Below are 26,994 nucleotides of genomic sequence, written 5' to 3'. Positions count from 1 at the left end.
GCCCACACGGCCCTGCGTGGAAAGGGACATGCCCAAGGCCACCTTGAGAGTGGGGATGGGGATCCCTGTCCTGACCAGTGCTTCCAGGGCCCAGCATCCCCTAGGAGGTCCCTGATCCCCTTGCACCATGAGCCTCACCTCAAACCCAGGGCCCTTGTGATCCCAAATGGTCCCCAACCTTTTTTGGGTCACAGACCAGTTTAATGTCAGAAAATATTTTCATGGACCGGCCTTTAGGGTGGGATGGATAAATGTATCACGTGACCAAGACAAGCGTCAAGAGTGAGTCTTAGACGGATGTAACAGAGGGAATCTGGTCATTTTAAAAAAATAAAACATCGTTCAGACTTAAATATAAATAAAATATAAATAAATAATGTAAGTTATCTATTCTTTCTATGCGGACCAGTACCAAATGGCCCATGGACCAGTACCGGTCTGCGGCCCAGGGGTTGGGGACCACTGCCCTATGTGATCCCCGCTCCTCCAAGCAGCAGGTGCCTGCCTCTCCCACCCCCACACTCTGGCGGGAAGGGGTTCCTATGGCACCCTTCCCCCGCACACACTTAGCTCACTGGCAGCCCATCTGCTCTGAGACAGCAGCAGACGCCACCGTGCACAGTGGTGCCTGACGCAGAGGCCCAGTGCCACCGGATGTGAGTGCTGCCAGCCAGGTGCAGGGCTCACACAGCACCCTCCTGAGCATGCCCCTTGCCCAGGGCCAGGCCAGGAGACAGTCCCGCCACCCACAGCCCACAGGGCTGGGAAGCAGGGCGTCAGTGGAGCTCTAGCTGTCTGGGAGGCAGCTGGTGCAGGGGCAGCTCTCTAGCAGGCTGTACCCCTGGGCAGGATTCTGTAGCTCCCTGGGAAGTCCAAAGTGTAGGGGTGCTGCTATAAGCCCGTGCCATACCCCTCTCCAAAAGGAGGTTGGTCAACCCCACGGACAGACCACACAGGGCTGGCCGAGCCACAGAGTTAATATGCAGACTTGTAGAGGACAGCCGAGAGCTGCTGCCCCTCCATGCAGGGTGACTCGCTGTCAGTTCTGAATGCTCAGTCCACCGCAGCCCCTGGCCTGCTGGGTCCCAGGCTCCGTCAGCTCTCTTCTGTCTCCTGTGATTTCTTTCTACCAATGGAATCAGATGGCAGAGAAAGGTGGGGGGGCCTTAGAGCTGGGCCTCCTGGGATCTGCTGACCCTTTCCAGGATGCACGTGGCCAGCTAGCAAAGAGCCTTGTTTCCATGGCAGCAGCCACAGCTCTGGGTCAGAGAGGAGGGGCTGCTGAGGACCCCAAGAGCTCTCCCAGCTTGAGGAGCAGAGCTTCGCAGCCTGTGACCAGCTGAGCACTGGAGCCAGCCCCACAGAGGGAAGGGCAGGAGAGGGAAATGCTGGTGTGCTGCTGGGCCCTGACCCACTGATGTGGAGCAGTGCACATCCACGTGTTCATCTTCAACACACACGGGAATGAACTGGCTAAGCCTGCCCTGGCCTGGTGGCTTGGTGGATAAGGAGTTGTTCCTGAGCACCGAGCTTGTGGGTTTGCTCCCTGGTCAGGGCTCATACAAGAAGCAATCAATGAGAACACAACTAAATGGAACAACTAAGTGAAACAACAAGTTGATGATTCTCTCTCAAATCAATGGGAAAAAAATTTTTTTAAAAGAAAGAAACTGGCTAGCTCTGGAGCCTGTGGGCTCTGGCTTGGCATTGGATAGAATTTCCTGATTCTGGGAAGAAAGAGAACATTTCAATGATCTGCACTCAGGGTTGCTGGCTATGAGCCTGTCTCGTTCATGGCCGCGAGCCCAGCGTCCCTATGAGAAGTGAAGGGGAGGGAAGGGTGTATTGTGAGCCAGCCTACCAGGGCAGGGGGATCGATAGACAATGGGACCTCTGAGGACCCCATTAGCCAAGAGCCCAGAAGCCATGGAAACCAAAATGCACTCCTAAGCCCTGCAGCCTCCCCCAGCACCCACGGTGCGGGCCAGCAGCCATGCACACACATGCTCACGCCCCCAGCTGCCTCTGCTCCCCTCACATCTTATGTTTGTTTTGCTTCAGTAGGACTTGAATGGGGACATGCAGCTCTCTCACAACTGGCAGCTTCTTTCTACCCCAACCCCACAGAGGTGCCATATGTCAGTGTCATGGATAAGCACAGGCTCCATGGCTTGGGGGAGGGGGAGTGATAGCTGCCAATCACCCCCCAGGCAGACACAGGCGGGGGCTTCCCCAGGGAAGGTGACCAATGCCACCAGAGGGGCGGCTGGCAGGTGGATGGTCTGGGCGCAAGCAGGAGAATAGGTTGAGGTCAGAGCATGATCACTGGTCTTTACCAGGAGGGTTGCAGGCAGCCAGCATGCTTTCCTAAAAACAGAAAAAACAAAACCTAAAAGGCATGAGGTGGCCAGATTCCCCAACCCTGCCCCTCAGCCCTGTGTGTGCCACTGGCCAGCCCAAACCACCCCATCCAAAACACCCTTTGCCTCTTGGCCACATGCCTCATCCCTGTGCCTCTCCCTGGCACGCGCTCCACTTGAGCCTCTCCCCTGAGCCAGGGAGCAAGGCTTTACTGCAGGGAGGAGGAAACCAGATTCAGCCAGCACCTGCAGAGGGTCAACACCAAGCTCCGCACATCTGCACAGGGCGCTGCTCGCTGTCATCACACACCTAGTCCCATTCTACAGGTGAGAAAACTGAGGCTTAGAAATTTCGAGAAACTGTCTCCAAGTCTTACAGCTTAAGCCTGCCAGTTCACTGCCAGAGGCTGCACACACTTGTGCTGTGCAGGACTGCCCTGCCAGCCCCTCACCCAGGGACTACTCCTCCCTCTCTCTGTCCTGGCCCTTGTAGAGTTATGCCATCCCTCCTTGTGCTATGAGGGTGCTCTTAGCCATATTGGATCCTGCAGAGACCACACAAATCATAGACACCTGCCTGCACATGTGTCTCTCCCCAGGGCTGCCCCAGCTCCTGACCAGCAGTGACTGGGTCAGGCCTGACCCAGCAGTTGGTTTTGGAATGAACATATGGACAAAGGTGGACTGCAGAGGAGGCATCCAGAGAGAGGGAGGCTAGGCACTGGGGTCCTTCCCTCATTTACTGCCCAGCTGGAGGTTGAGGTAAGTGACCAACCAGACTGGATTAACTGCTCTGGGCTAATTGACTATCCTTCCCTGCCAGTATGATGGATCCTGGTTGACGTTTCCCTAGACAGTTAATTGATACCCAAGTAATTTATCATGGAGACCTTATTATATGCCAACTGGGTCCCTAAGCCATCGGTGTCTGTGCCCCAGAAACAAGATTGGCAAGTTAATAATGGAGCCTTCATCACGCTGCTCCCTGCTGGCACCGGAAGAATTACCAGAAGATGAGATGGAGCTCTGCTGGGAAGAAGGCCTTGGGGTGGAGTGTCCTGAGAGGTCCTGGGGCCATAGCAGCTCCCAAGAAGGTCCCCTCCACTTAGCTTCCCCAACCAGATAATAGTGCTGACTGTCCAATGAGGAGCCCCCTCCAAGGTGGGAGGGGCTAATTCCACTCCCTGGCTCCCAACTGGGCATGTGATCTCTAGCCACAATGGTCAAGCCAGGCCCTGGGCTTCACTGGAGCCTTTGCGATGAGGGTCCACTCTGCCCAGGACCACTGCAGGGGGAAGAAGCCAATAAGCCCAGGAAGCTGCCAGCACCCCACCCCAGAGGGAAGACCTTGCATGGTGCAGCCAGGCTGTGCACGGCCAGCTTCGCCCTGGAAGCAAACTAATAAACCCTGTTGGCTTACAGGGATTTTAGTTGGTTTCTGTCACTTGGGACCCAGAGAGTTCTCAGCTCAAATGTCTTCAGGCTCTCGCCATCCAGAGCCTGTGTGGGGTCAGCTCAGGAGAGCCCCAGAGGTGCTCCCTTCAGCAGCGCAAAGAGCAACCTGGAGTGACACAGAGGCTAGCATGGCCCCTGCATGAGGACAGCATGCAGATTCACAAAGCAATGCAGATGTTTTTTATAAGCTGTAATATTAGGAGGTCTCTAGAGGCTGTTGGTAGGGATTCAGTAACCTGCTTAACTGGGATTTTTTTTTTTTTTTTTTTTTACAGGGACAGAGAGAGAGTCAGAGAGAGGGATAGATAGGGACAGACAGACAGGAACGGAGAGAGATGAGAAGCATCAATCATCAATTTCTTGTTGTGACACCTTAGTTGTTCATTGATTGCTTTCTCATATGTGCCTTGACAGCGGGCCTTCAGCAGACCGAGTGACTCCTTGCTCGAGCAAGCGACCTTGGGTCCAAGTTGGTGAGCTTTTTTTTTTTTTTTTCCTCCTCAAGCCAGATGAGCTCACGCTCAAGCTGGCAACCTCGGGGTCTCGAACCTGGGTCTTCTGCATCCCAGTCCGACGCTCTATCCACTGCGCCACCACTTGGTCAGGCTTAACTGGGATTTTTTTTTCTTTTGTATTTTTCTGAAGCTGGAAAAGGGGAAGACAGACTCCCGCATGCGCCCGACCGGGATCCACCCGGCACGCCCACCAGGGGGCGATGCTCTGCCCATCCGGGGCGTCGCTCTGCTGCAACTAGAGCCACTCTAGCGCCTGAGGCAAAGGCCATGAAGCCATCCCCAGCGCCTGGACCAACTTTGCTCCAATGGAGCCTCGCTGTGGGAGGGGAGGAGAGAATCAGAGAGGAAGGAGAGGGGGAGGGGTGGAGAAACAGATGGGCACTTCTCCTGTGTGCCCTGGCCGGGAATCGAACCCGGGACTTCCGGCACGCCAGGCTGATGCTCTACCACTGAGCCAACCGGCCAGGGCCTTAACTGGGATTTTTTAAACGTTGATAGCAAACCTAACAGTGATAACATAAGTAGGAACAAAGTCCATGTTGGGAGGGTCAGTGGGTCACTCACGTCTGCAGTCAGGAGAGGGTTGCGACTTATGGGTCCCAATGCAAAAAAAACACATAAGCTTATTTAAAAATCATTAAACTAGCCTGACCTGTGGTGGCGCAGTGGGTAAAGCATCAACCTGGAATGCTGGTGTTGCCGGTTCAAAAAAACCCTGGGCTTGCCTGGTCAAGGAACATATGGGGAGTTGATGCTTCCTGCTCCTCCCCCCTTCTCTCTCTCTCTTTCTCACTCTCTCTATCTAAAATGAATAAATAAAATAAAAAGTTTCAAAAAATGTGTACTTAAAAAAAATTATTAAACTAGATGAATGGGGGCTCTGGAGGCAGGAAGACAGCCAGGTACAGCGAGGCAAGGCCCAGGCCAGAGGGAAGTGATCCTGAGACCAACCCAGGGGCTGTCCAGGATCCCGGTGGTAGGGCGGGCTGGGAGCAAAGCTGGAGCAGAGGCCAGCTCGAGCGAACGCCCTGGCACTGGCTTCAGCACTGCAGACAGAGGTGGTCTTGCCCTGCACCCCCCACAGGGGGATGTCCTACCCTCCTGCCTGGAGGCTCCTGAAATGAAGCATGATGATGCAGTTTGTCTTGAGGCTGTTGACAGACATTTGAAAGACACCATGGTGTCCTTGTGGCTTAAAAAGAAGTACTCTTCTGCCTGACCTGTGGTGGCGCAGTGGATAAAGTGTCGACCTGGAAATGCTGAGGTCGCTGGTTTGAAACCCTGGGCTTACCTGGTCAAGGCACATATGGGAGTTGACGCTTCCAGCTCCTCCCCCCTTCTCTCTCTCTCTCTCTCTCTCTCTCTCTCTCTCTCCCTCTCTCTCCTCTCTAAAAATAAATTAAAAAAATTAAAAAAAAAAAAATTAAAAAAAAAAAAAAAAAAAAAAAGAAGTACTCTTCTGGTCATTGGAAAAAGAGCCAGTTTCCCAGGTCTCCCTGTTGGGAGACCAATAATGGCACTGGTTTCTAGGCCAGACAAGGTGGGGTTGCAGCTCTCACATACATGTTATCAAGCAGCCACCATATGACACAGCCATTAAAACAAGGAACAGGCCCAACAGAGGGCTGCACAGAACCCAACACAGGGTTCACACAGGAGCAAGATGAGGGCAGACAGGGCCTTGGGGATGGTGTGCCAAGGCAATGGGGACAAGTGGACATGGGAGGGACAGCTCTGTGGCAGTGAACTTCGCTGGGTAACAAATGACTCCAGAACAAAGACCTATTATCTCACCAAGTCTGAGCAGTGGGAATCTGGGAGCAGGTTGGTGAGCCGGCTCTGGCTCTGGGCTCTCATGAGGCTGCGGTCAAGAATATGGCTAGGGCTGCTACATCTGAAAGCTTGATCAAGCTAGGACAGTGTGATCTCAGGATGGCTCCCTCACATGCTGAAGGTCAGGGGGGCTCAGTGCCTTGCCATGGGACTTAATAGAGCAGCTTATGACATGGCCCTGACTTCCCTCAAAGTGGGTAATGAAAGCAGAGGACAAAGAGAGAGGGAGTACCATCAAGAAAAGTCCCAATGAAAAAAAAAAAAAGAAAAGTCCCAATGTGCTTTATGGTCTAGTATCAGAAATGACATTCACTTCTTTTTTAAATAATACCTCTAGCCTGACCAGGCGGTGGTGCAGTAGAGAGAGCACAGGGGACCCAGGTTCAAAGCCCTGAGGTCACCAGCTTGAGCGCGGGCTTATCTGGTTTGAGCAAGGGGTCACTCGGTCTGCTGTAGCCCCCTGGTCAAGGCACATATGGGGAAGCAGTCAATGAACAACTAAGGTGCTGCAATGAAGAACTGATGCTTCTCATCTCTTTCCCTTTCTGTCTGTCTTTCCCTCTCTCTGACTCTGTCGCAAAAAAAAAAAAAATAGCTCTAGTATTTTTTTTTTAGATTTTATTGACTTTAGAGAGAGAAGAGGGAGAGAGTAAGGCTGGGGTGGGGAGAGAAGCAGGAAGCATCAACTCATTGGTAGCTGCTTCTTGCATGTGCCTCAATGGGCAAGCCCAAGGTTTCAAACCTGCAACCTCAGCGTGCCAGGTTGATGCTCCATCCACTGTGTCACCACAGGTCAGGCAACACTCGCCTCATTTCTGCACCTCCATCGGTCATAGAGAATCACCGGGCTGTGTGGCCACAGGGCCACACAGGTATGGGTCACTGGGGTCATCTTGGCAACTGGCAGCCACAGGCTCCATGAAAACAAAAAATTTACAGGCGTCCTGATGTTCTTCATGTGCCAAAAAGAGGATTATATTTCCACTGCAGCATTTGGGGATAAATAACGGGTATACAGAAAACTAACCACACCTAAAATACAAGGCTGTTATTAAGTCCAGGAAAAAATAACAAGAGGCTGTACAAGAAATGAGATGTAATTACAGTATGTCCTCAGCTACAAACAGTATGTGCAAATAAATAATGGTGAATTAAGCACTGAATTCAGGTGCACAACAGTGGATGAGAGGATGGCAGGTGTGTGGATACGTGTGCGTGGGGGGGCACGAGGGGGAGAACACACTCGACGGGGTCAGGGGTAAGTTCTAAATATGAAAACCAGCAACATCAGCATGCTATTTAGAATACCCAGGGGGGAGAAGCCCAGAGATAAACCAGAAAAAGTAAGATCTTGACTCTGAGAAGGGATGGCAGGAAAGAGGAGGCTTTCCATTACCTGCTTACAGAACTGTTTGATCCAACCAAGTACACTCCTGACTGGTGAGAAACACAAGTGACACTTCCATAAGGGAAAAACAAAACCACTAAGCCTGCTGCTCACAGCCAGTTCTCCTGGGCCCCTGACACCCCAGGGAAGGGCCTAGAGTTGTGTTCTCTCCCAGCACAGAACCCCTCAGCTCTGGGGTTTGGGTCTTCCCCACCCTACCCACCATAAACCTTCACTGCTCCCAGTTTTGCCCAAGTTGTTCTAGGTCTGCTCCTATCTCTATGTTCTTCCCATTTGCCTGCCTCTCCTGCCCCCTTCCTGGTCTGCTCCCCATTGGATGGGGAGGAACAGAACAAGGAGGCCCAGCCATGATCCCCTGGGCTGCACTCCCCCCACCCCCAGAAAGTCATGGTGGCAGGGAACTGCAAAAAGTCACTTCTGCTTCCTGGGGAGGTGAATTGGGGACAGCGGGTCTCGCTCCATCATTTTCATGACACCTCACTTAATTACCCAGTGTGCTATTCATTTGGATGTGGGCACTGCCACATGCCTGTACCTTTAATGAATAATCCAGTAAAACTCCATGCAGGCCCCGGCCGGGCAGTGCAGCAGGGACTGGGGCTGGGCCAGACCAGGGCTGAGTAGGAAAGACCAGTGAGGACCCCCACTCCCACCTCCACCAAGTGCAGAACCTTGTCCTGGAACCCAGGGCTCTGGTTCCTTGTCCCTAGCTGTTCCCACCAGCCCATGGAGCCCCAGGCAAAGCCCCTTTAGGGACCCTGCCAAGAAGCAGTAAAACTGACCCTGAGGTGGGTGTGTACACCAGGGATTGGGGCCTAAATTGGGAGTTGGCTCCCCTGGAGGCCTGACTAACCTGTAGACCCTGGAGGGTTGGGACCCCAGACCAGAAGAAGGGGGAGGTGTGGTCAAAGAGGCCAAAGAGCCTGGCTTAGACCTACATTCAAACAGGCAGTTTGTGGCTAGAGGAATGAAGCAGGGGAGGGGTCCTCGGGACAGCTAGGACCATGGCAGGGCCTCCTCCCTGGGGCCTGTCCTTGCCACCTGCAATCCTGGGTATCCCCATTCCAGCTTGTCCTGAGGGGAGAGCAGGAAGGCTGGGGTCCCTAAGGTGAAGAGCCCCAAGGGGCTGAGTATGATCTGCAAAGCCAGGCAAACCCACCCCCTGGGAGCCTCACTTCCAGCTCATGGGCGGGGTAGAGACCTGAGGAAGGGGTACAAAGGCCACCAGGCTAACAGGACATTCTATTTGGATTGATCTGAATTATTAAGTGGTTCAAGACTTATTCTCGGCTTTGGGACAGGCTGTGGTCTGTGAAGATGGACATCATCTCAGCTGTATTTTTAAGGTTCTGTAGGAAGGGGCCGAGACACCAGACCACTTAGGCCCCCATATGTCCTGTGCCCTCTGCACAGCTCGAGGGAGCAGGGCAGAGAGGTAAGGAGGGGGATAGAGGTGGGCAGGATGTGCCCCTCTAAAGCTGCCCCCCCCAAACCCTTTCCCCGCTGCTCTCTGTTCTCCTACAAATGTTCCCAGCCAATCGGTACAGACCTCACCCGGGTCCCTCCAGTTGCTTCTGAGGCCCCACCCCTCTTCTGCTTGAACACCCAACATCATCTCATCTCTGATATGACTTTGGTCTGGCCATTGTCAAGGTTGAGGGTCTGTGGCACTCCACCTGCTGCAGGGTCTCGTCCTTGAAGCTGTAGCTAAAACCCTAGTGCCTTTAAGATTCAGACCCCTTCCCCACATCCTTCTTGCCAGGCTCAACAACCCACCGCCACCCAGTTACATGCTGCCTCTGCTGTCCTCCAAGGGGTTCTCCTGGAATCCACTCCCCTGAGGTCGGGTGCTTAGCTGAGCATTTAGTGGGGCCATGACTGGTTGCTGATGGGCTGGGGTCTGCACCTTCGTGGGCCTGTCTGCTTGGGGAGAGCAGGGGGGCACTTGGAGGCAGATGTAGTTGAGCCCTGATCCCTAGTGGATCCTGCAGGGACTCTGCACTCCCAGCCCCCACTGAGCCAGGGATCACTGCCGAGGCACTTTGAGAGTGGGGAGAGGGCTCACTGATAACAGAACCAGAAGTACTCGTATTAGTAAAATCAGGAAAGAAAGTTGGGACAATACTACTACCTTTATAGAAAGACAAAGTATGAACAACTGCAAGCCAACTCATTAGATAATTGGATGAAATGGACAAATTCCTACAAACACACAAACTACCCACTGATTCAGGAAGAAACAGAAGACCTTCGCAGACCTGCAACAGACCAGGGATGGAATTAGTCATCAATATACCTCCAACAGAAGCAGTGCAGGCCAGAGGGCTGCACTGAATTCCACCTAATCCTTCCACAAGGATCAGCACCAACTGTTCTGACTTCTCAACAACAGCAGAGGGAACTGTTCTGTGAGGCCAGCATCACCGTGACATGAAAAGGCTAACAGACATCACAAGAAAGTCTAGACCAGTGTCCTTTAAGAATACAGACCTTCATGAGTGTAGAAACCCTCAACAGGCACCAGCACAGTGAGCTTGGTGGTCAGTGAAAGGGCCATACACCATGTCCAACTGGGATTTACTTCAGAAATGCCAGAGTGGCTCGAAGTATGGAAGTTAATCAGTGTAACACACACATGAACAGATGAAAGACAATGACCGTTTTCATCACGTGACACATCCAACACACTTCAGTGATAAGAACACTAAGCAAACCAGGACTAGAAGGAACCTCCCCACCCACTAAAGGGCATCTATGGAAACCCACAGCTAGCTTCCTACTCAATGGAGAAAGACTGAACCGTTTGCCCAAGATCAGAACCCAAACAAGGGCGTGCCCTCTCCACACTATTCAACATGCCCTGGAGGTTCCACTCTCAGCAATTAGATTAGAATGAGCTACAAAGGCACCAGATGGGAAAGGAGGAAGCAAAATGGTCTCTACTTGCAGATGACATGATCGCACGCATGGAACATCCTACAGAACACACATGCACATGCACATACACACAGGCAGTTGATAAGTATAGCCAACTTCAGGATACAAGACACAAAAATCAGTTGTATTTCATACACTAGCAATTAGCAACCCAAAAACACAATTAATAAAACAATTCCATTTACAAATTGTCAAATATAATGAGAAGTATAACCAAGTGGTATGTAGAACTTGGACACTGAAAACTACAGGATTGTTAGAAAAAATGAAGATTTAACAAGACATCAAGTTCAGTTAGTTACAGGGAGACTGGAAAGATGTAATGCTTCCCACACTGGTCATGGAATCCCTATCAAAATCTTTTTTTTGCAGAAATGGACAAGCTGGTCCTAAAGTTCATACAGAATTGCAAAGAAACCTGAATAGCCACATACAAAAATGAACTCAAAATGGGTCAAAGATCTAAAGGTTAAGAGCTGAACCTGCAGATTTAGGAGGAAGCAAGAAGTCAGTCCTTGTGACCTTGGATTAGGCAATGGTTTCTTCAGTGATACCAAAGGCAACGCAACAAATGAAATATAGAGAAAATGAACTTCACCAAATTTAAAAACTTTCATGCATCACAGACACTATAAGAAAATGAGGACAAGAAAGAAGGAAAGACGATGCAGAGTGGGCAATTATACGTCCTGGAACTGACAAGGCTCTGGTATCCAGAACACACACAGCTCCTACTGCTCAGCAACCAGGAAATAAACTCAATTTTAAAAGGGGCAAAGGGTTTGAGCAGACATCCCTCTCAAGATGTACAAGTAGCCAAATAAGCACACGAAAGGGGTCCCAAGTCATTAGGGAAGTGCAAATCAAAGCTATGAGAAACTTTGCCTCAATGGCCAGCACCAAAAACAGGGAAGTGCTGGTGAGGACATGTCGAAACGAGCACCCCGCATGCAGCTGTGGGGTTCAGCCCTGGGCACAACAGCACAGGGAGCTCCAATAGCTAGATAGCCACCACCGGAGGTCCACTCCTAGGGAGATACCTGAGAACTGAAAATGTAGGTTTACACACATGTGCATCCATGTTCAACAGCAGCATTGTTCCTAACAGCCCCAGACACCCATCAACATGAAGGATAGGTGAAAAATGTGGGGCATCCATGATGGGAGTTACTACTGACACCTGATATAACACAGATGGACCTTGGCAACACTGTGCAGATGCCAGACAAAAAAGCCACACAGAGTGACTACACTCACACGAGACTCCCAGATTCTGCAAGACCACAATCAGAAAGCCATTACCAGTTGCCAGGAGCTAGTGGGAGGTGGAATTGGAGGGTGATGGTTGATGGGGACAAGGTTCCATTCCCTCATCCAGGAAAATTTCTGACTAGTATGATAGTTGTACAAGATTCTGAATAGCCTGACCGGACAGTGGCACAGTGGATAGAGCATCAGACTGGGATGCAGAAAACCCAGGTTCGAGACCCTGAGGTCGCCAGCTTGAGCGAGGGCTCATCTGGTTTGAGCAAAAAGCTCACTAGCTTGAGCCCAAGCTCGCTGGCTCAAGCAAGGGGTTACTTGGTCTACTGAAGGCCCGTGGTAAAGGCACATATGAGAAAGCAATCAATGAACAATTAAGGTGTTGCAACGTGCAATGAAAAACTAATAATTGATGCTTCTCATCTCTCCATTCCTGTCTGTCCCTATCCCTCTCTGTAAAAAAAAAAAAAAAATTCTGAATACACTAAAACCCACTTAATTGTACACTTAAACTTGTTTAAAATTATTCTTCTATGTAACTTTAATTTAAAAAAAAAAGCCTAACCAGGTGGTGGCGCAGTGGATGGAGCATTGGACTGGGATGCGGAGGACCCAGGTTCAAGACCCCCAACGTCGCCAGCTTGAGCACGGGTTCACCTGGCTTGAGCAAAAAGCCCACCAGCTTGGACCCAAGGTTGCTGGCTCAAGCAAGGGTTTGCTCGGTCTGCTGTGGCCCCATGGTCAGGGCACATATGAGAAAGCAATAAACTAAGGAACCGCAATGAAGAATTGATGCTTCTCATCTCTCCCTTCCTGTCTGTCCCTTTCTCTGACCCTGTCACAAAAAAAAAAGAAAAAAAGCCTGACCAGGTGGTGGCACAGTGGATAGAGCGTCGGACTGGGATGCAGAAGGACCCAGGTTCGAGACTCCGAGGTCGCCAGCTTGAGCAAAGAGCTCACCAGCTTGGACCCAAGGTCCCTGGCTCCAGCAGGGGGTTACTCAGTCTGCTGAAGGCCCACGGTCAAGGCACATGTGAGAAAGCAATCAATGAACAACTAAGAAGTCGCAACGCGCAAAGAGAAACTGATGATTGATGCTTCTCATCTCTCTCCGTTCCTGTCTGTCTGTCCCTGTCTATCTCTGCCTCTGTTAAAAAAAAAAAAAGAAAAACTACTTAGTATGTCCAGACTCTGGCCTGTTCCTCACTGCAGGGGTGGGAACCCCCCCTACTGAAGAGAATATGCAGTTTAAATTGTCATGCCCATAGCCTGCAGCTGGGAGGCCCACCAGACCCCTCTGGTCAATGAACCAGTGGCTTTAAATGGAACCTAACTCCCATCCCTAGAAGGAGGCCATGGTTATCTCCACACGTCCCTTAGAGGTGGATCCCCAAGGGAAGCTGCTGCGGACAATGCCCCTAGGAAGCCCTCCCATGAGCTCAGTCCTGCCTGCCCAGGCCTTGCAGGCCTGCATTCTGGGGGCCCAGGGGGCATGAAGAGCTGGGTAGGAGACCAGCTTTACCTTCTGGTTTCTTCCTGCTCATCAGCAGAACTGGCACAGGCTTGCACATCAGTGGCCACCACCTGGCCTCCAGGGGCCTCCTTGTCGAGGGCTGACTGTGCCAGGTTCCGTGCCTGTTTACTGCACAGCTTTTGGTGAGGTGAGGCAGGTACCAGCCCCACCAGGGGCTCCCAGCTTTGTCCAGCCAGCTCTACTCTGCTTCCATCCTGTGCTCCCAAATCCACCCCCACCCACCACAGTCCTGATGAGCTCTGGGTGGAGACCTGGAGAAAGTTAGGTGGGCAGAGGCCTTGGGGTGCCAGGCAGGGAGGGCCAAGAGCACTGCTGGGAGGCAGGGAATGCCTGCAGGGGAGCAGGCGAGGGCTCCTTCTTGGGAGGGAAGATGAATGACAAGAAAGCCTCATCTTAGCAAAGACCCTGGCTCCACAGAGAGCAGGGAAGGACTGGAGGGGTGAGCTGGCACAGAGTAGGCTGGGGGCAGTGGACAGGACAGGGGCACAGCTACTCTCCCAGAGCCGCTGGGTGAGGAGCTGGCGTGGGAGGGCACTGTGCTGGCAGGGACAGGCAGAGCAGCAGGGCCGGACACCCAGCCCCCTGGGTAGCAATGCCAGCCGTGCGTGCCCCCAGTCAGGCGCTCTCCAGGCTGATCCCCTCCCTCCTCCCAGCAGCGAAGAGCCCAGCCCGACAGCAACCACCTTGGCCTGGATTCGCCCAGGTCAGGCAGTAGCACTTCAATGTGGCTGTGGGGGGGGGGGGGGAGGGAGGGGGCTGGGGGGGGCCAATGGCTGGTTTAAAAATGAACAAGAAGCAAAATCACTAACAGTGACAAATATACCAGAGAAGGTGAAGCAGAAGCTCTGGATGTTCATGCAGTCAAACTGCTCTGAGTCCTTTTTTCAGATCCCTCCCCCCCCAATAGTGAACCCTGAATCCCCTTCCCGCGGCTCCTGGGAAAGCCACCCGTGCTGCAGGACTGAGGCTCTGCAGTTGAGATGCCTTCCACTGAACACACTCCAGGCTGTTCCTGGTTGTCCTGGGCCTTGTGACTGTGACCATGGAGCAGGACAGGAGGGTCACCACACTGCCCATCTGAGCAGGGTTGTTTGCTACATCCCGTGTCCTCAGAATCTGACGCACCACCTGCTTTGGGGCAGGGGGAGTGGGGTGTGCCTCCATCCCTGTGGAGAAGCCCAGGGCCAGGCACTGGTCTGGGACTGGAGTTCATGGCGGGCGGCCTGAGTCTTCAGGGTGTCCAGTTCTGCTCCGCCCTTAACCCCTGCCCTACTGCTCTTGGGCGCCCAGATCTGGGGCTTGGGTTTCGAGGAGTCTGCCTTCACCCGTGGGCTCTTCGGAGTCTATCTTAGGGCACACCTTTGGCCTCTGTGCTTTCCAGCTCCTGGGAACAATATTGAGAAGGAACAGCATCAAACCCGAGCCCAAGGTTACCACGCTCACCAGATAGTCCCTGGAGGTGGCCACTGACCATCTGATCCTCAGACCCAGATGGCCTGTCCACCTCTGGGAGAGCTTAGGGGCCCCGGCCACATCTTTCCCCCATTCTCAGAGAAGCTCAGCCAGGCCCAGGACAGCCACCAGCTCAGAGGGAAAGAGCACAAGGGAATGCCTTCCAGGGACCTTGGCAGGGCCAACCCATGGCCTGGTGTCAGAGACCAGGGTCAGAACCCACATGGCCCATTGAAACCGCTTGGCTGCTCATTGCTCTCAGTTTTGTCTGCAAAGAGGTAACAGTGCATGTCTGTGGGCCCCTGTGCCTCAGTTTCCTCATCTGTAAAGGGGTAATAGTGCCTGTCTGTGGGTCCGTCCCTCAGTTTCATCTGTAAAGGAGTAATAGTGCCTGTCTGTGGGCCCGTGTCTGTTTCCTCATCTGTAAAGGGGTAAGAGTTCCTGTCTGTGAAAAGGTGTTATCAGATTGCACAGCCAGCTACTGCTGGCAGTGACTATCTATGAGTGCAATGCTCTCCCTCACGAGAACCCAGGACGATTGTGTCTGCCACACAGATGAGGAAACCGAGGCTTAGAGAACATGAAATGACACAGCTGGCCACACAACCAGGACATAAGGCGGCCCGCTGACACCCATGCTCTCTGCAGGGACCCTGCCCCAGCACCATACAGGTACATGGCCCAAAGCAAGCAGTGGCAGCCCTGCAGGAGGTGGGCCGTGGCCTTTGGGGGTTTCTGGACACGACATCCACCCAGGCTCCCAGCAACCTGCTGGCTCAACTTTCCCAGCCCTGCAGGGACACTGCGTTGCCCACCTGGTTGAGGACTCCTAACCAACTGCCCGGACTCCCATGCTCACCTCTCCTGCCCTGGTGCAGGGGGTTTGGGGTGCGTCAGGGTCCTGCGAATGTAGTCTCGGGAGCGAATGTCAGCCTGAGGAGAGGGTGGCTCGAATGAGGGGTGGTGGCTGGGGTCCCTGGAGGGCCTCCAGACAGGCCCTTGCCACCACTTGTGCCCTCCTGAGAGAGCCCACAGAAGTAACACCAGGCCGTTGCAGGCCTGCCCTTGGAGACAAGGAGCAGCAGCCCAGGGGTGTGCAGGTAACGGACAGGCAGGCACTCTGGCCCAGGGCTGTGTGAATGGGCTAAGGTGGGGATCTTAAGTCCCCCTGTTTCAGCTAGAGCCACTTAGTTGAATTGTCACTCTATAGTGTGAGCTTCCCTTCTGTGGTGTCTCTGCAGCCAGTCTCCTCCAGTGACACTTCCTGAGGCTCCTCACCGAGCTTACCTGTCCTCTCGCTCAGTTCATCATCTGTCTAGTGTCAGCCATGACCTTGCCCCCAAGAAAGTGCAAAGAAAGTTCTGCCAAGTCCCAGGAGTGACAAAGGGGAACGTGGGCCACAGGTGGGGTCAGGGCAGACCCCAGGGGATGGACCCAGGCCCAAGGGGGAGCCCCTAGGAACTTCCTGCTGGGCTCTGCCACGTGATGACTCCCGCATCCTGGGCCTCGCCTCAGCGCCATGTCAGACTGCTGACAGCTGCACACAGGCCACCCCCACAGGCCTCTGCTTCCGAGTGAGTGCCAAGCGGGTACAGTGGACAGTGGGACATCTCATGGGAAGGCAACCTGTGAGACAAGCGTGAGGCCTGGATCACAGGACCCCCGGCTGCCGTGGGCAGAGGGACAAGCACTGACCCCTCTCATCCTCTCTGAGGAAGAGTCAGGAGGGCAGTGGTGACAGGGAAGTGGAGCCAGGACAAAAGCTGACTGAGACAGCAGAGTTGCTAGACAGGACCTCACCCCTCCTCACAGAAGTGACAGGGACTGTGGCTCCTGGCACAGACAGCTGGCTTTCCTCCCTGGGGGGTACAGGCCCACGGATTTGGCAGACTTTTCTCCAGGACTAGACACATGGTCTCCCTACCTCTCAGTGCCTCAGGGCCTTTATAGGCCATGCCCCACCACTGTCCACTCTTGGGCAGAGCGAGGCATGGAGGGGACTGAGACCTGCCCCACTGTACCAGCACCAGAGTCCCAGGCTCTGAAGTTTGGGGAGTCCTTGGATTTTCTCCCCCAAGAATACCAGTAGGTAGGACTGGGGAGAAAAGGTCCCCTAGAGCCAGGACACATGTCACAGGCCCGAGAACTCACACACCGATGAACCGTGGTGGGGAGAGAAGGTGGACGCCCAGGGGGTGTGCTCTGAGAAGCCGCCTGCCTGAGAGACCTTAGCTGTGAGCAGGGGCTGAGCCAACACTGCTCGGGCTGTGCTGCCACCTGGAGGCCCCCTGCACACCAGCAACCAGGAAGGCCCCAGAACCCAAGGAAGGGGGGGTGGCGACCATGGGCAGCTGGGTGACAGGGCTCCCTGAGGCCAAAGAGGCAGATCCAGGGCTCTGGAACTGGCCACCCACCTGGCGCACGGGCTCTGGGATCCGGAACCTGCAGCAGCTGTGGGTCAGGCGCACTGCCGCCTCCAGGCTTATCTTGTGGCCCACGGACACGTAGAGGGGCTTGGTGCTGTGGTTCTGGCTCTTCAGCGCCTGGAGCAAGGAGGGTGGGGTCAGGGTGCTAGGGCGCAAGCTCTGGGCTGCAGGACTGACAGCTGTCCTGGGTGGCAAGAGGGAACTGGGGGGTGGACGGAGCGTGCAGCACCCTTAGGGCACCTTCCTATGGCTTGTCCTGAGAACAGGGTAGAGCAGGCAGGGGCACAGAGATCCCTTCAGCACAGCCCGGGGTGAGGAGGAAATGAAGGCGTAGGGCACACCACAGCCAGGATGGGGGGAACGGGGAGAATGGCTGGGGTCTATTGTGTGCGCACAAATACCTGTGAGTGCTGCCTCAGTGGGCACAGGCCCCTGGCCACTCACCCACTCACCACGCCCAGCACAACCCCGGAGCCTCCCATCAGAGGAAAGGAGTTGCCTCCAGCCTGCAGAAGATTTATCTGGAACAGGAAAAACGTGAAAAGACATCTTTATCTGGTGAAGGCCTGCTCATTTTTAAAACCCTAGCAGACGATGCTCAAGTAGAGAGAAGGGTCCAATCCTGCACGTGGGCCGCAGCCCAGGCAGCTTATGCCATACCCATCCTGTGGGTGGACCAGTGTCCAGGGTGCCCAGAGCCCCATATCACCCTGGCCAGGCCCTCACAGCTCACCTCTTTCCTCCCTATTCTCTGGTGGAGAAGGTTGGAGCCTGGAGCAGGGGCAGCTGCTCAGGCCACCATGGGATGAAGGCTCTGCTTCTACATGGCAAGCCAGAACCCATTGAGGCCACTTACTTTCTACTAGGAATTTGAGCACATTTGACTCAACCCAACTAAATTTTGGGGGTGGGGTAGGAATTGGCCCACTTGAATGAGTCTGGGGACCCTCTCCAATGTTCTATGCAGATGCAAGACTACCCGGAGAAATGAGACAGATGTGCTCTGCTCTCCAAGTCTGCTATACATAGGGGAGCTAGAGGGTCACCAGCTTTCTTGGGGGGGGGGTGTCACATTTCCAGGGCCAGCCACTCCTGCCAGGGAGCCAGAGCAGGGAGACACCAGAGCAGGAAGACGCCCAGAAAAGAGCAGAGCCTGGGAATTGGAGATGGGGGAGTACAGGACACCACCCAGGCTCCTAAATGCCCAGACCCACTAACTGAAGGCCCTGCCCCACATGGGGACACCTCAGGGGCAGCCAGGCTAGGTGAGGAACTCAGAGGGTGTTCTGTGGGGTTCCACCACCCACAGGGAACATGTGAGGGGGGCAGAGAGAAGTCGGTCTTCCTGACCCCAGGCGAGGGACCCAAGACGGGGACAAGAAAACTGACAGGTATCAACAGGCCACGGCTGCTCCACAGCAGGGTCGGCTGGTGTCCCTGTTCCTGGGGCCGTCCCAGGTCACCATCTGGGCCATGTATCCCCAGAGGCTCCTCACCTTTTCCTTGTGCAGAATGTTGTTCTCCAGCCCGTCCACATGTAAGAGCTTCTTAGCCACCCCAATGCAGGGCAGGTCTGTGAGGACACCGAGGTGGCAGGCCACCCCAAAGCCTGCAGAGGAGAGATGGGCAGTAAGGCAAGCAGTCTAGGGATGGTGTGGGTTTGGGGGACAAACACTGAGTTTCCCTAAGTGAACAGAGTTCTGTCACAGGCAGAGGGCTGAGAAGATAGGAAGCCAAGCCCCAGCCTGACCTTGGACATGGCCCTTGGCCCCAACATCACAGGTGTTGGGCTGGGTGGAGGACGTCTCTCTCCAACAATCTGGGTGCTCACTCAGTGTGCTCACAATCCTTCACCCGCTCGTTTTCATTTCTGGTACCTTCCATCTCCCTCTCCCCTTTGTGGCCACGATTAGGCCTCTGGGTCTCTGTCTCCGCAGCTCTCCAAACACCCCGGGCTACTGACAGGTGGCCAGGATTCCAGCACCTCAGGTCCCAGCCCAGGGCTGACCTACTGGTCCCACACCCGCATCAAGGGTGGTGCCTGTCCGCCCTCTGCCTCAGACCCACAGGTTCCTAGTGCAGTGGCTGAAAAGCCTGACACCACCCCTGTGGCTCCTTCTGCTGCAGGACTCCCAGGCTCATTTCTGAAGACAGAACAGCCCCGCCCTTCGGTTCTCCCCTGGGCCAAGGTTCTAGCAGCCAGGGTGCAGGTTTCCTGGCATCCATGAGAAATGGACACTCCTGGCTGGTTTAGGGCAAGAGCCTGTTAGGATGCAGGGTAGGCTGAGCTCAGGTCCAGGACTTCTGGTAGCAGTCAGGTCCAAATTGGTCAAAAACACCTGATATGGCCAGTGGAGGGTACAGTGGGAAGCCGGGGGTGGGCAGGCAGGAAAGATGGGGGTATGAAGAGAAGCAAGGGTCTTTAATGGTGGATCCTGACAAAGCAGTGAGCCCGGAAAAAAGCTGTCAGTGCCTGCCTGGGATGGGGCGCAGGTGCCCTGAGGTCCCCCCTTCCCACTGCCCTCCTGCGCTGCCTCTTGGGAGCAGAATTACCTCGGTGATGGAGCAGCCCATTTCCATCCACAAGGAGGACCTGGAAGAGCCACGGGTAAAGTCGTGGTCAGCAGTGCTGCCCATCAGGGTGGGACATCCACAAGCAGACAGGGTGGTGCCACCATCCTGAGTCCAGCTTTTGTGAAAGTCCCATCCTTGCCCTCTGGAAAAGTACACCTTCTTCAGGAAGCTTTCAGGCCTTTCCCTATGACAGATGGTGGGTTGCAAGGGCCTCCCTTCCCAAGGTAGAGGCCTTCAAGATACCTGCCTGGGGCCCTGGCCAGTTGACTCAGTGGTAGAGCGTCGGCCTGGTGTGTGGAACTCCCGGGTTCAATTTCCAGCCAGGGCACACAGGAGAAGTGTCCATCTGCTTCTCCACCCCTGCCCCTCTCCTTTCTTTCTACCTCTCTCCTCCCTCCCACAGCCAAGTCTTCATTGGAACAAAGTTGGCCCAGGCACTGAGGACAGCTCCATGGCCTCCACCTCAGCCTCTAGAATGGCTCTGATTGCAGTGGAGCAATGTTCCAGATGGGCAGAGCATCGCTCCCTAGTGGGCATGCCACGTGGGTCCCAGTTGGGCACATGCCAGAGTCTGTCTGTCTGGCCCCACCTCCCTGCTTCTCACTTTGATAAACTACAAAAAAATACCTGCCTGGGGCATGAGGCTGGGCTCCTTTTCCTGTAGCTGCCGTACTGCATCCACCAGGAAGGGCACTTCTCGGAAAGCCAGGAAGCCAGACAGGTAGGGGGCCGTCAAGCTAACCATGCGACAGTCTTCGTATACCACCTGTCACCAGGAAGCCATGTCACTGCTGGGACACAGCCCTGGCTAGCTGTCTACCCTCAGCCCTTCATCTATCAATCCTTTCCACTGCCAGCTCCCCCCCATTCCCTAGGCCCACCCTGTCCCCCTTCCCTGCCTCAACCATCTGGGAGGAAAGCATGAGAAAGGACGAGGTAATTGGCCTGAAAATGGGGCTGAGTCAATGTTCTGCTGGGTCAACTTTGTGTGTGGTCAGGCCGTCTTCTGTGTGAGTCAGAGCTGAGGCTGGATGTATGGAGGATCAAAGAGGACCAAGTGAAAGCACCCCATGAAGTGGGATGGGAGTAAGGATGGCCCCAGGAAGAAGGGGCCTTGGGAAGAAAAGGCCAGGTCTTTAGAGTTTGCAACAGTGAGAACGACAACTCTGGCTCTACAAGGACATGTTTTAAATAATTGAGAAGAGGACAGGTGTGGCCTCAGAGCTAGATAGAACAGGGGTCCCCAAGGACACAGAGTCTAAAGGAAAGTTCTGAGGCTGGAACTGAAGACCAGCACGGAGGCATTGGAGATAGATGCGTGGCAGGCTGGAGCCCAGGACGTCAGGTGGGCCCAAGACCTTGAGCAAACTGTTGGGGGCGGCGGGGGTGGGGGGAGCACAGTCTGAAGGCAGAACTGGGTATGGGCCGACAGGGCTCCCCGAAGTGCTGTGATGAGCCAGAGCTTTCACAGGTACAGCTCCCTCTCTGGTACATCATTAGAATGGCAAGGGACCTACTTAGAGCAAAGGGTCTGCAGCCTTGGGTCCTTTAATGTTGGGTTTTTATTAGAGTCAGACCGCAAATAAAGCCTGTACCTGTAGGTAGTCATTCTCCATCCATGCTAAGCCTCAGCCCTCAGCAACCATGACCAGACTTTGTCTCTATGGGTTTGTCCATGGAGTCTGTATTTCTCAACACACTTCCAGATGCTTCAGCTGCACAGATCACCAGCTGGGCACTGGGAAGCCACTGGACCAGACCTTTCTAAGACCCTTCCCTTGTCCAAGCTTCCACAGTGTAGGATGACAAAAGCTGACTCCATTCAAGTAGGAGGCACTTTGCCTGGTGTTGGGGTTACACCAAGAGCAGAGAGTGACCCTGCCCTTGACAGCCTATGGTCTGGTCAGTGGGAAAGAGAGCATGTAAACCAATAACTATAGCACAAGGTAAGAAGAGCTGTAACAGAACCCATGTACTGTTGGGCAGGTACACAGATGGAACCTGATCTGGAAAAGCAAGGAGTCATCTGAAGACTTTTTTTTTTTTCCTTTACAGGGAGAGAGAGAGTCAGAGAGAGGGATAGTCAGGGGCAGACAGACAGGAACGGAGAGAGATGAGAAGCATCAATCATCAGTTTTTTGTTGCAACACCTTAGTTGTTCATTGATTGCTTTCTCATATGTGCCTTGACCGCGGGCCTTCAGCAGACCGAGTAACCCCTTGCTTGAGTCAGCGACCTTGGGTCTAAGCTGGTGAGCATTTTTTATTTTGCTCAAGCCAGATGAGCCCGCACTCAAGCTAGCAACCTCGGGGTCTTGAACCTGGGTCCTCAGCATCCCAGTCCAACGCTTTATCCACTGTGCCACCTCCTGGTCAGGCACCATATGAAGACTTTTATGTAGCCAAAATGTTTGTACTGCAGGCTCACTACAGCCAGTGATGCCAACTGCTTTTCATGTGTGACTTCATTTGTTCCTCACAACTCAGGGTTGGCTTTCAGTACTTTATCATCCAGAGGTAGGAAAGAGAACATGGAGGCCCGAGGGGTTAAGTGGGAGGGGCAGAGCCTATGCGGGAAGCAATCTGTACCCTGCTCCTTCCTACAGACTGCTGTCTGATGACAGGGACTCTGGTCCTTCAACCACCCTTAGAGCAGGAGCTCAGTACATTTTTGCTGAATTTTGACTAAGGGGCCTTCTGAAAAAGTGCAAAGGCACTGAGGCAGGAAGACGCCATCTTTAGGAGCAGGCAGAGGGCAGGAAGGGGAAACTCTGGAGCTGCACAGCAAGGGTTCCTTGTCAAATTTCTTTTTTTATATTTTTATTTATTCATTTTAGGGGGGGCAGGCAGGAAGCATCAACTCCCATATGTGCCTTGACCAGGCAGGCCCGCCCAGGATTTCAACTGCAGACCTCAGCATTCCAGGTTGATGGTTTTTCCACTGAGCCACCATAGGTCAGGCCCCTTATCAAGTTCTTTAGCCAAGGTGTCCTGAGCTGCTGACTCCAAACATATCCTGGGCATACTGTTCATTCATTCATTCATGTATCTACTTGAGTGCCTCCTATACGCCAGATGGCAAGGCCACAATGGCTGGACAGAACCCCCTGGTCCCTTCCATCATAGTTCACATTCTGTAGGGGGAAAAGATCAATCCCTTTTCATGTGATAAAGAGAAAAGAGAGGGTGCTGGGAGCAACTCATGGTCCTGTGAGATGAGGGAGCCTTACTGGAGGACTGCCCCATGAGACAGGCAGGAAGTAGCTAGGTGAAGAATGAGGTCAGGCAGGCAGATGCAGCAGGGCCTACCTGACGTGTCCTTCCTCCTCTGAGTGGGGAGTAGGTTACTTTCAGCAAGGTCAGATCATGAAGGGCCCTTACACCTTGCAAGCAAGGGTGAACTTCATTTACGATGAAGTCACGGGCAGTGTGTTAAGTGGACTAGGTGGTGATGCGTTTTTAGGAAAAATGCTCAGCTGGCAGCATGGACGAGACCACCGAGGGTAATCCTGGGGGCTGGAACCCAGTCAAGATTGTGCCTGTCACCTACAGAAGTGGTGACCATGGCACAGCCAGGGCAAGGGCAGCAGGATGAAGAAAAAAGGAATGACGCTGGCAATATTTAGGAAGCAGGAAAAAAACGGAGCTAGTGTGTGATTAAAAGTGCCAGATCTGGAAAGACAGAGATTGCCAATTTAAGCAGCCTGAGATGCGTCACTGCGGGTCACTTCAATGGGGAACCCAAGCTGTTTCCTTTTTCTCTTCAGAGACACTCCCCCCCCCCAACCTATAATGAAACCCTACAAAACGCCTTGTTCCCAGTCTCGGAGCCCCACTTGTCTCACGAACGCACAGGGAGCCCAGCAGGGCGGGCCCCGGCCGGCGCACCTTCCTGTCCGGGTTACCTCGAGATCAGGGTAGCTGAGCACCACCAGGGAGGCGCAGGCTCTGACACCATCGCTCTTCACGAAGGACACATCCACGCCTCCGACCCTCTGTAGGCCGGAGAAGGCAGGGTTCCGCTGCCACGCCTCCGTGTCCCGGTCCACCACGTGGGCCTTCAGCAGGGCTTGCTCGCTGGGGACAGACACACGTCCAACGGGTCGCCCGGCCCCCGCACGACCAGGCCCGGTGGTAGTGCCGGGGGTAGTGGCTCCTCCTGGGAACCTCCGAGTCTCACCCACCTACCCTCAGGGACCCTCTACAAGTCTTTTTCCCTTCCCTCCCGGGAGAGCCAGGGGCGAGCCGCAAACGCGCACCTCGCCCACTACAACTCCCGAAGGCCCCTTCGTCCATGCGCCGGAAACCGGTCTGGGTCGCCTGCCGCCCCAAAGCCGAGGGTTCAAAGGTCGGAAGGGCAGCAGAGATTCGTGTCCCACCAACCCTCAGGTCTTGGTTGTTTCCCAGCCCCATTACCGTTTCCAGAGCAACAGAGTTTCCTCGGGCAGCCGCCCAGCCACCTCCTCCGCCATGGTGCAGCCCCGGCACTATTCCGGTGGCGTCACTTCCGAAGCCGCCGCCCGCATGCGCCAGACCGCCGTTTGTTATGGTGGCGCTCGGTGGGGGCAGTCTCTTGATACGGGCCGGCGGGAAGGGCTCCCTGGACCGCACAGTCTTGTGGCTGGAGGTCCCACTTTGACAGTAGTGCGCCGTCCTGCGGAAGCCGCGTAGGGAGGATCATTGTCTCCTTCCAGCATCCGATGCTCCGCTCCACAGCGGAATGCACGTGTTTGCTGAGCTTTCTTTTGTCTAGGGAGCCACCACCAAAGAGCGCAATCCCGGGGAAGGCATCGTGTACACAAAGAGCTGGGCCAGGGCAAGGGGCGGTGGAGATATTACAGGAATCAAAGGAGGGCAAAAACACCCAGACAACCTGACTAAGGAAGTAGGATTTACTTAGCCAGCAGAGCTGTGTGACCCCAAGAGAGGCAACAAAACACGTGCTCCCTGAGCCCTGGCCGGTTGGCTCAGCGGTAGAGCGTCGGCCTAGCGTGCGGAGGACCCGGGTTCGATTCCCGGCCAGGGCACATAGGAGAAGCGCCCATTTGCTTCTCCACCCCCCCCCCCTCCTTCCTCTCTGTCTCTCTCTTCCCCTCCCGCAGCCAAGGCTCCATTGGAGCAAAGATGGCCCGGGCGCTGGGGATGGCTCTGTGGCCTCTGCCCCAGGCGCTAGAGTGGCTCTGGTCGCAACATGGCGACGCCCAGGATGGGCAGAGCATCGCCCCCTGGTGGGCAGAGCGTCGCCCCCTGGTGGGCGTGCCGGGTGGATCCCCGTCGGGCGCATGCGGGAGTCTGTCTGACTGTCTCTCCCTGTTTCCAGCTTCAGAAAAGTGCAAAAAAAAAAAACAAAAAAAAAAAAAACACGTGCTCCCCGAAGTTAATTTCATATATTTTTACAGTTTTAGCTTTCACGTGGCAAATGTCTGATTTCTTATCACTTCCTTGTTTGCAGGCCTAGGTGACTTTCATGTTTTAGGGAGGGGAAGGGGAGAGGTAGCCCCACGCCCTATCACTCATTCTTATTGGAGTTGCAAGTTCATTTCAAGGAACTGATAACAAGCAAGGGCCACACCCGTGGTTTGTTATTTTTCAAACTTTCCTGTCTGCGCTTGTTCCCTCAGTCAATACTGATGTCGGCCTGACCTGTGGTAGCGCAGTGGATAAAGCATCGACCTGGGATGCTGATGTCACCAGTTCAAAACCCTGGGCTTGCCTGGTCAAGGCACATATGGGAGTTGATGCTTCCTGCTCCTCTCTTTCTCTTTCTCTCTCTCTCACTCTCTCTCTCTTCTAAAATGAATTTGAAAAATAAATAAATAAATAAAAGAAGGCTGATGTCACAGCCTGGAGTGTAAGAACCCAGACATTCATTGCATTCTTCTGGTTTCTCCTCCCTTAGGGAAGCCAGGGTGTATGGCCAGTAGCCATGGCCACCATCGCAGCTGCCTGGCCAATGCAGGTTGGCATTTAATTTGGACAGACGGTATATGGCCAGGAGCTGCCATCGTGGCCATTCACATGCAGGTTCCCAATGGATTCGGGCAGACAGTAATGAAACAACGGAGCCAAGAACTGGTGGGCCATTACCTTTTTTTTTTTTTTTTTTTTTTTTCCCATTTTTTAGAAAGGAAAGCCTGACCAGGCGGTGGCGCAGTGGATAGAGCGTCGGACTGGGATGCGGAAGTACCCAGGTTCGAGACCCCAGAGGTCGCGCACGGGCTCATCTGGCTTGAGCAAAGAGCTCGCCAGCTTGGACCCAAGGTCGCTGGCTCCAGCAGGGGGTTACTCGGTCTGCTGAAGGCCCGCGGTCAAGGCACGTGTGAGAAAGCAATCAATGAACAACTAAGAAGTCGCAAGGCGCAACGAGAAACTGTGATTGATGCTTCTCATCTCTCTCTGTTCCTGTCTGTCTGTCCCTGTCTATCTCTGCCTCTGTAAAAAAAAAAAAAAAAAAAAAAAAAAAGAAAGGAAAGAGAGAGAGAGAGAAAGAAGGGGGGAGGAGCAGGAAGTATCAACTCCCATATGTGCCTTGACCAGGCAAGCCCAGGGCTTTGAACCGGTATAAAGCCAGCAGCCAGGGCCACTATCACAGCAGCCTCCTGGCCCATGCAGGTTCGCATTGGATTCGGGCAGTTGGTAAAGAAACAATAGAGCCAAAAACTGATAGGCCATTTTCTTTCATTCTAGCTTGCACCTGGCGGGCAAGTAAAACACACACACTGGGCTCCAAAACCCACTCACATTCAGTGCTCACAAAGCCACTGACTTATCCGAGTTTCCTAGAATCAAAGGTTTCTAGTTCACCAGCCTTATTCTCCTCAGTTCCCCATCTCCTTCCTTATCCCAGATACAAACTCTGCACAAACTGGCATCTCACTCAGCACTCCGCCATCTTGGCTGCCTCTCCTCTCCTCCACGTGGCCTATCTCTGCTCTCTAATGCTAATCTCAGGAACCGAGAGAGAGCAAGCTCCCGGTCTGCCCCATTTTATAGTGTAGAAATCAAAACCTTTAATTCAATACACAAACAAGGAAGTCTCTGATACAAAGTCACTTATCTGAGGCATAATGGGATTCCTCTTGAGCAGGGGTCCCCAAACTACGGCCCGCGGAGGCCATTTATCTGCCCCCCTGCCGCACTTCCGGAAGGGGCACCTCTTTCATTGGTGGTCAGTGAGAGGAGCACATTGACCATCTCATTAACTAAAAGCAGGCTTATAGTTCCCATTGAAATACTGA

The 26,994-nt window shown here is 53.9% G+C and overlaps 1 protein-coding gene across 6 annotated transcripts; it reads right to left on the bottom strand.

Annotated features, from left to right (window-relative positions):
• Positions 1-1,971: 1,971 nt before the first annotated feature.
• ENDOV (endonuclease V) lies at positions 1,972-24,257 on the bottom strand. Of its 6 annotated transcripts, none has more exons than XM_066234494.1 (9): positions 24,173-24,257; positions 23,662-23,833; positions 20,389-20,523; positions 19,737-19,776; positions 18,680-18,792; positions 17,636-17,704; positions 17,172-17,300; positions 15,617-15,690; positions 6,799-14,689 (listed from the first exon to the last, which is right to left on the bottom strand). In XM_066234494.1, the coding sequence occupies exons 1-9, from the start codon at positions 24,226-24,228 to the stop codon at positions 14,575-14,577; spliced, it is 903 nt and encodes a 300-aa protein (XP_066090591.1). In that variant the 5' UTR covers positions 24,229-24,257; the 3' UTR covers positions 6,799-14,574. The 6 variants fall into 6 exon arrangements, with proteins under 6 accessions (XP_066090594.1, XP_066090591.1, XP_066090592.1 ...); XM_066234495.1 differs by lacking the exon at positions 24,173-24,257 and adding an exon at positions 24,021-24,161; XM_066234497.1 differs by lacking the exons at positions 6,799-14,689; positions 15,617-15,690 and adding an exon at positions 1,972-2,367.
• Between the last annotated feature and the right edge of the window lie 2,737 nt (positions 24,258-26,994).

The sequence above is a fragment of the Saccopteryx bilineata genome, chromosome 6, assembly GCF_036850765.1.
Source record: "Saccopteryx bilineata isolate mSacBil1 chromosome 6, mSacBil1_pri_phased_curated, whole genome shotgun sequence".
NCBI classification, from domain to species: Eukaryota; Metazoa; Chordata; class Mammalia; order Chiroptera; family Emballonuridae; genus Saccopteryx; species Saccopteryx bilineata.
The sequence above is the reverse complement of the archived record's forward strand: the minus strand, read 5'-3'. Positions and strand labels throughout refer to the sequence as shown.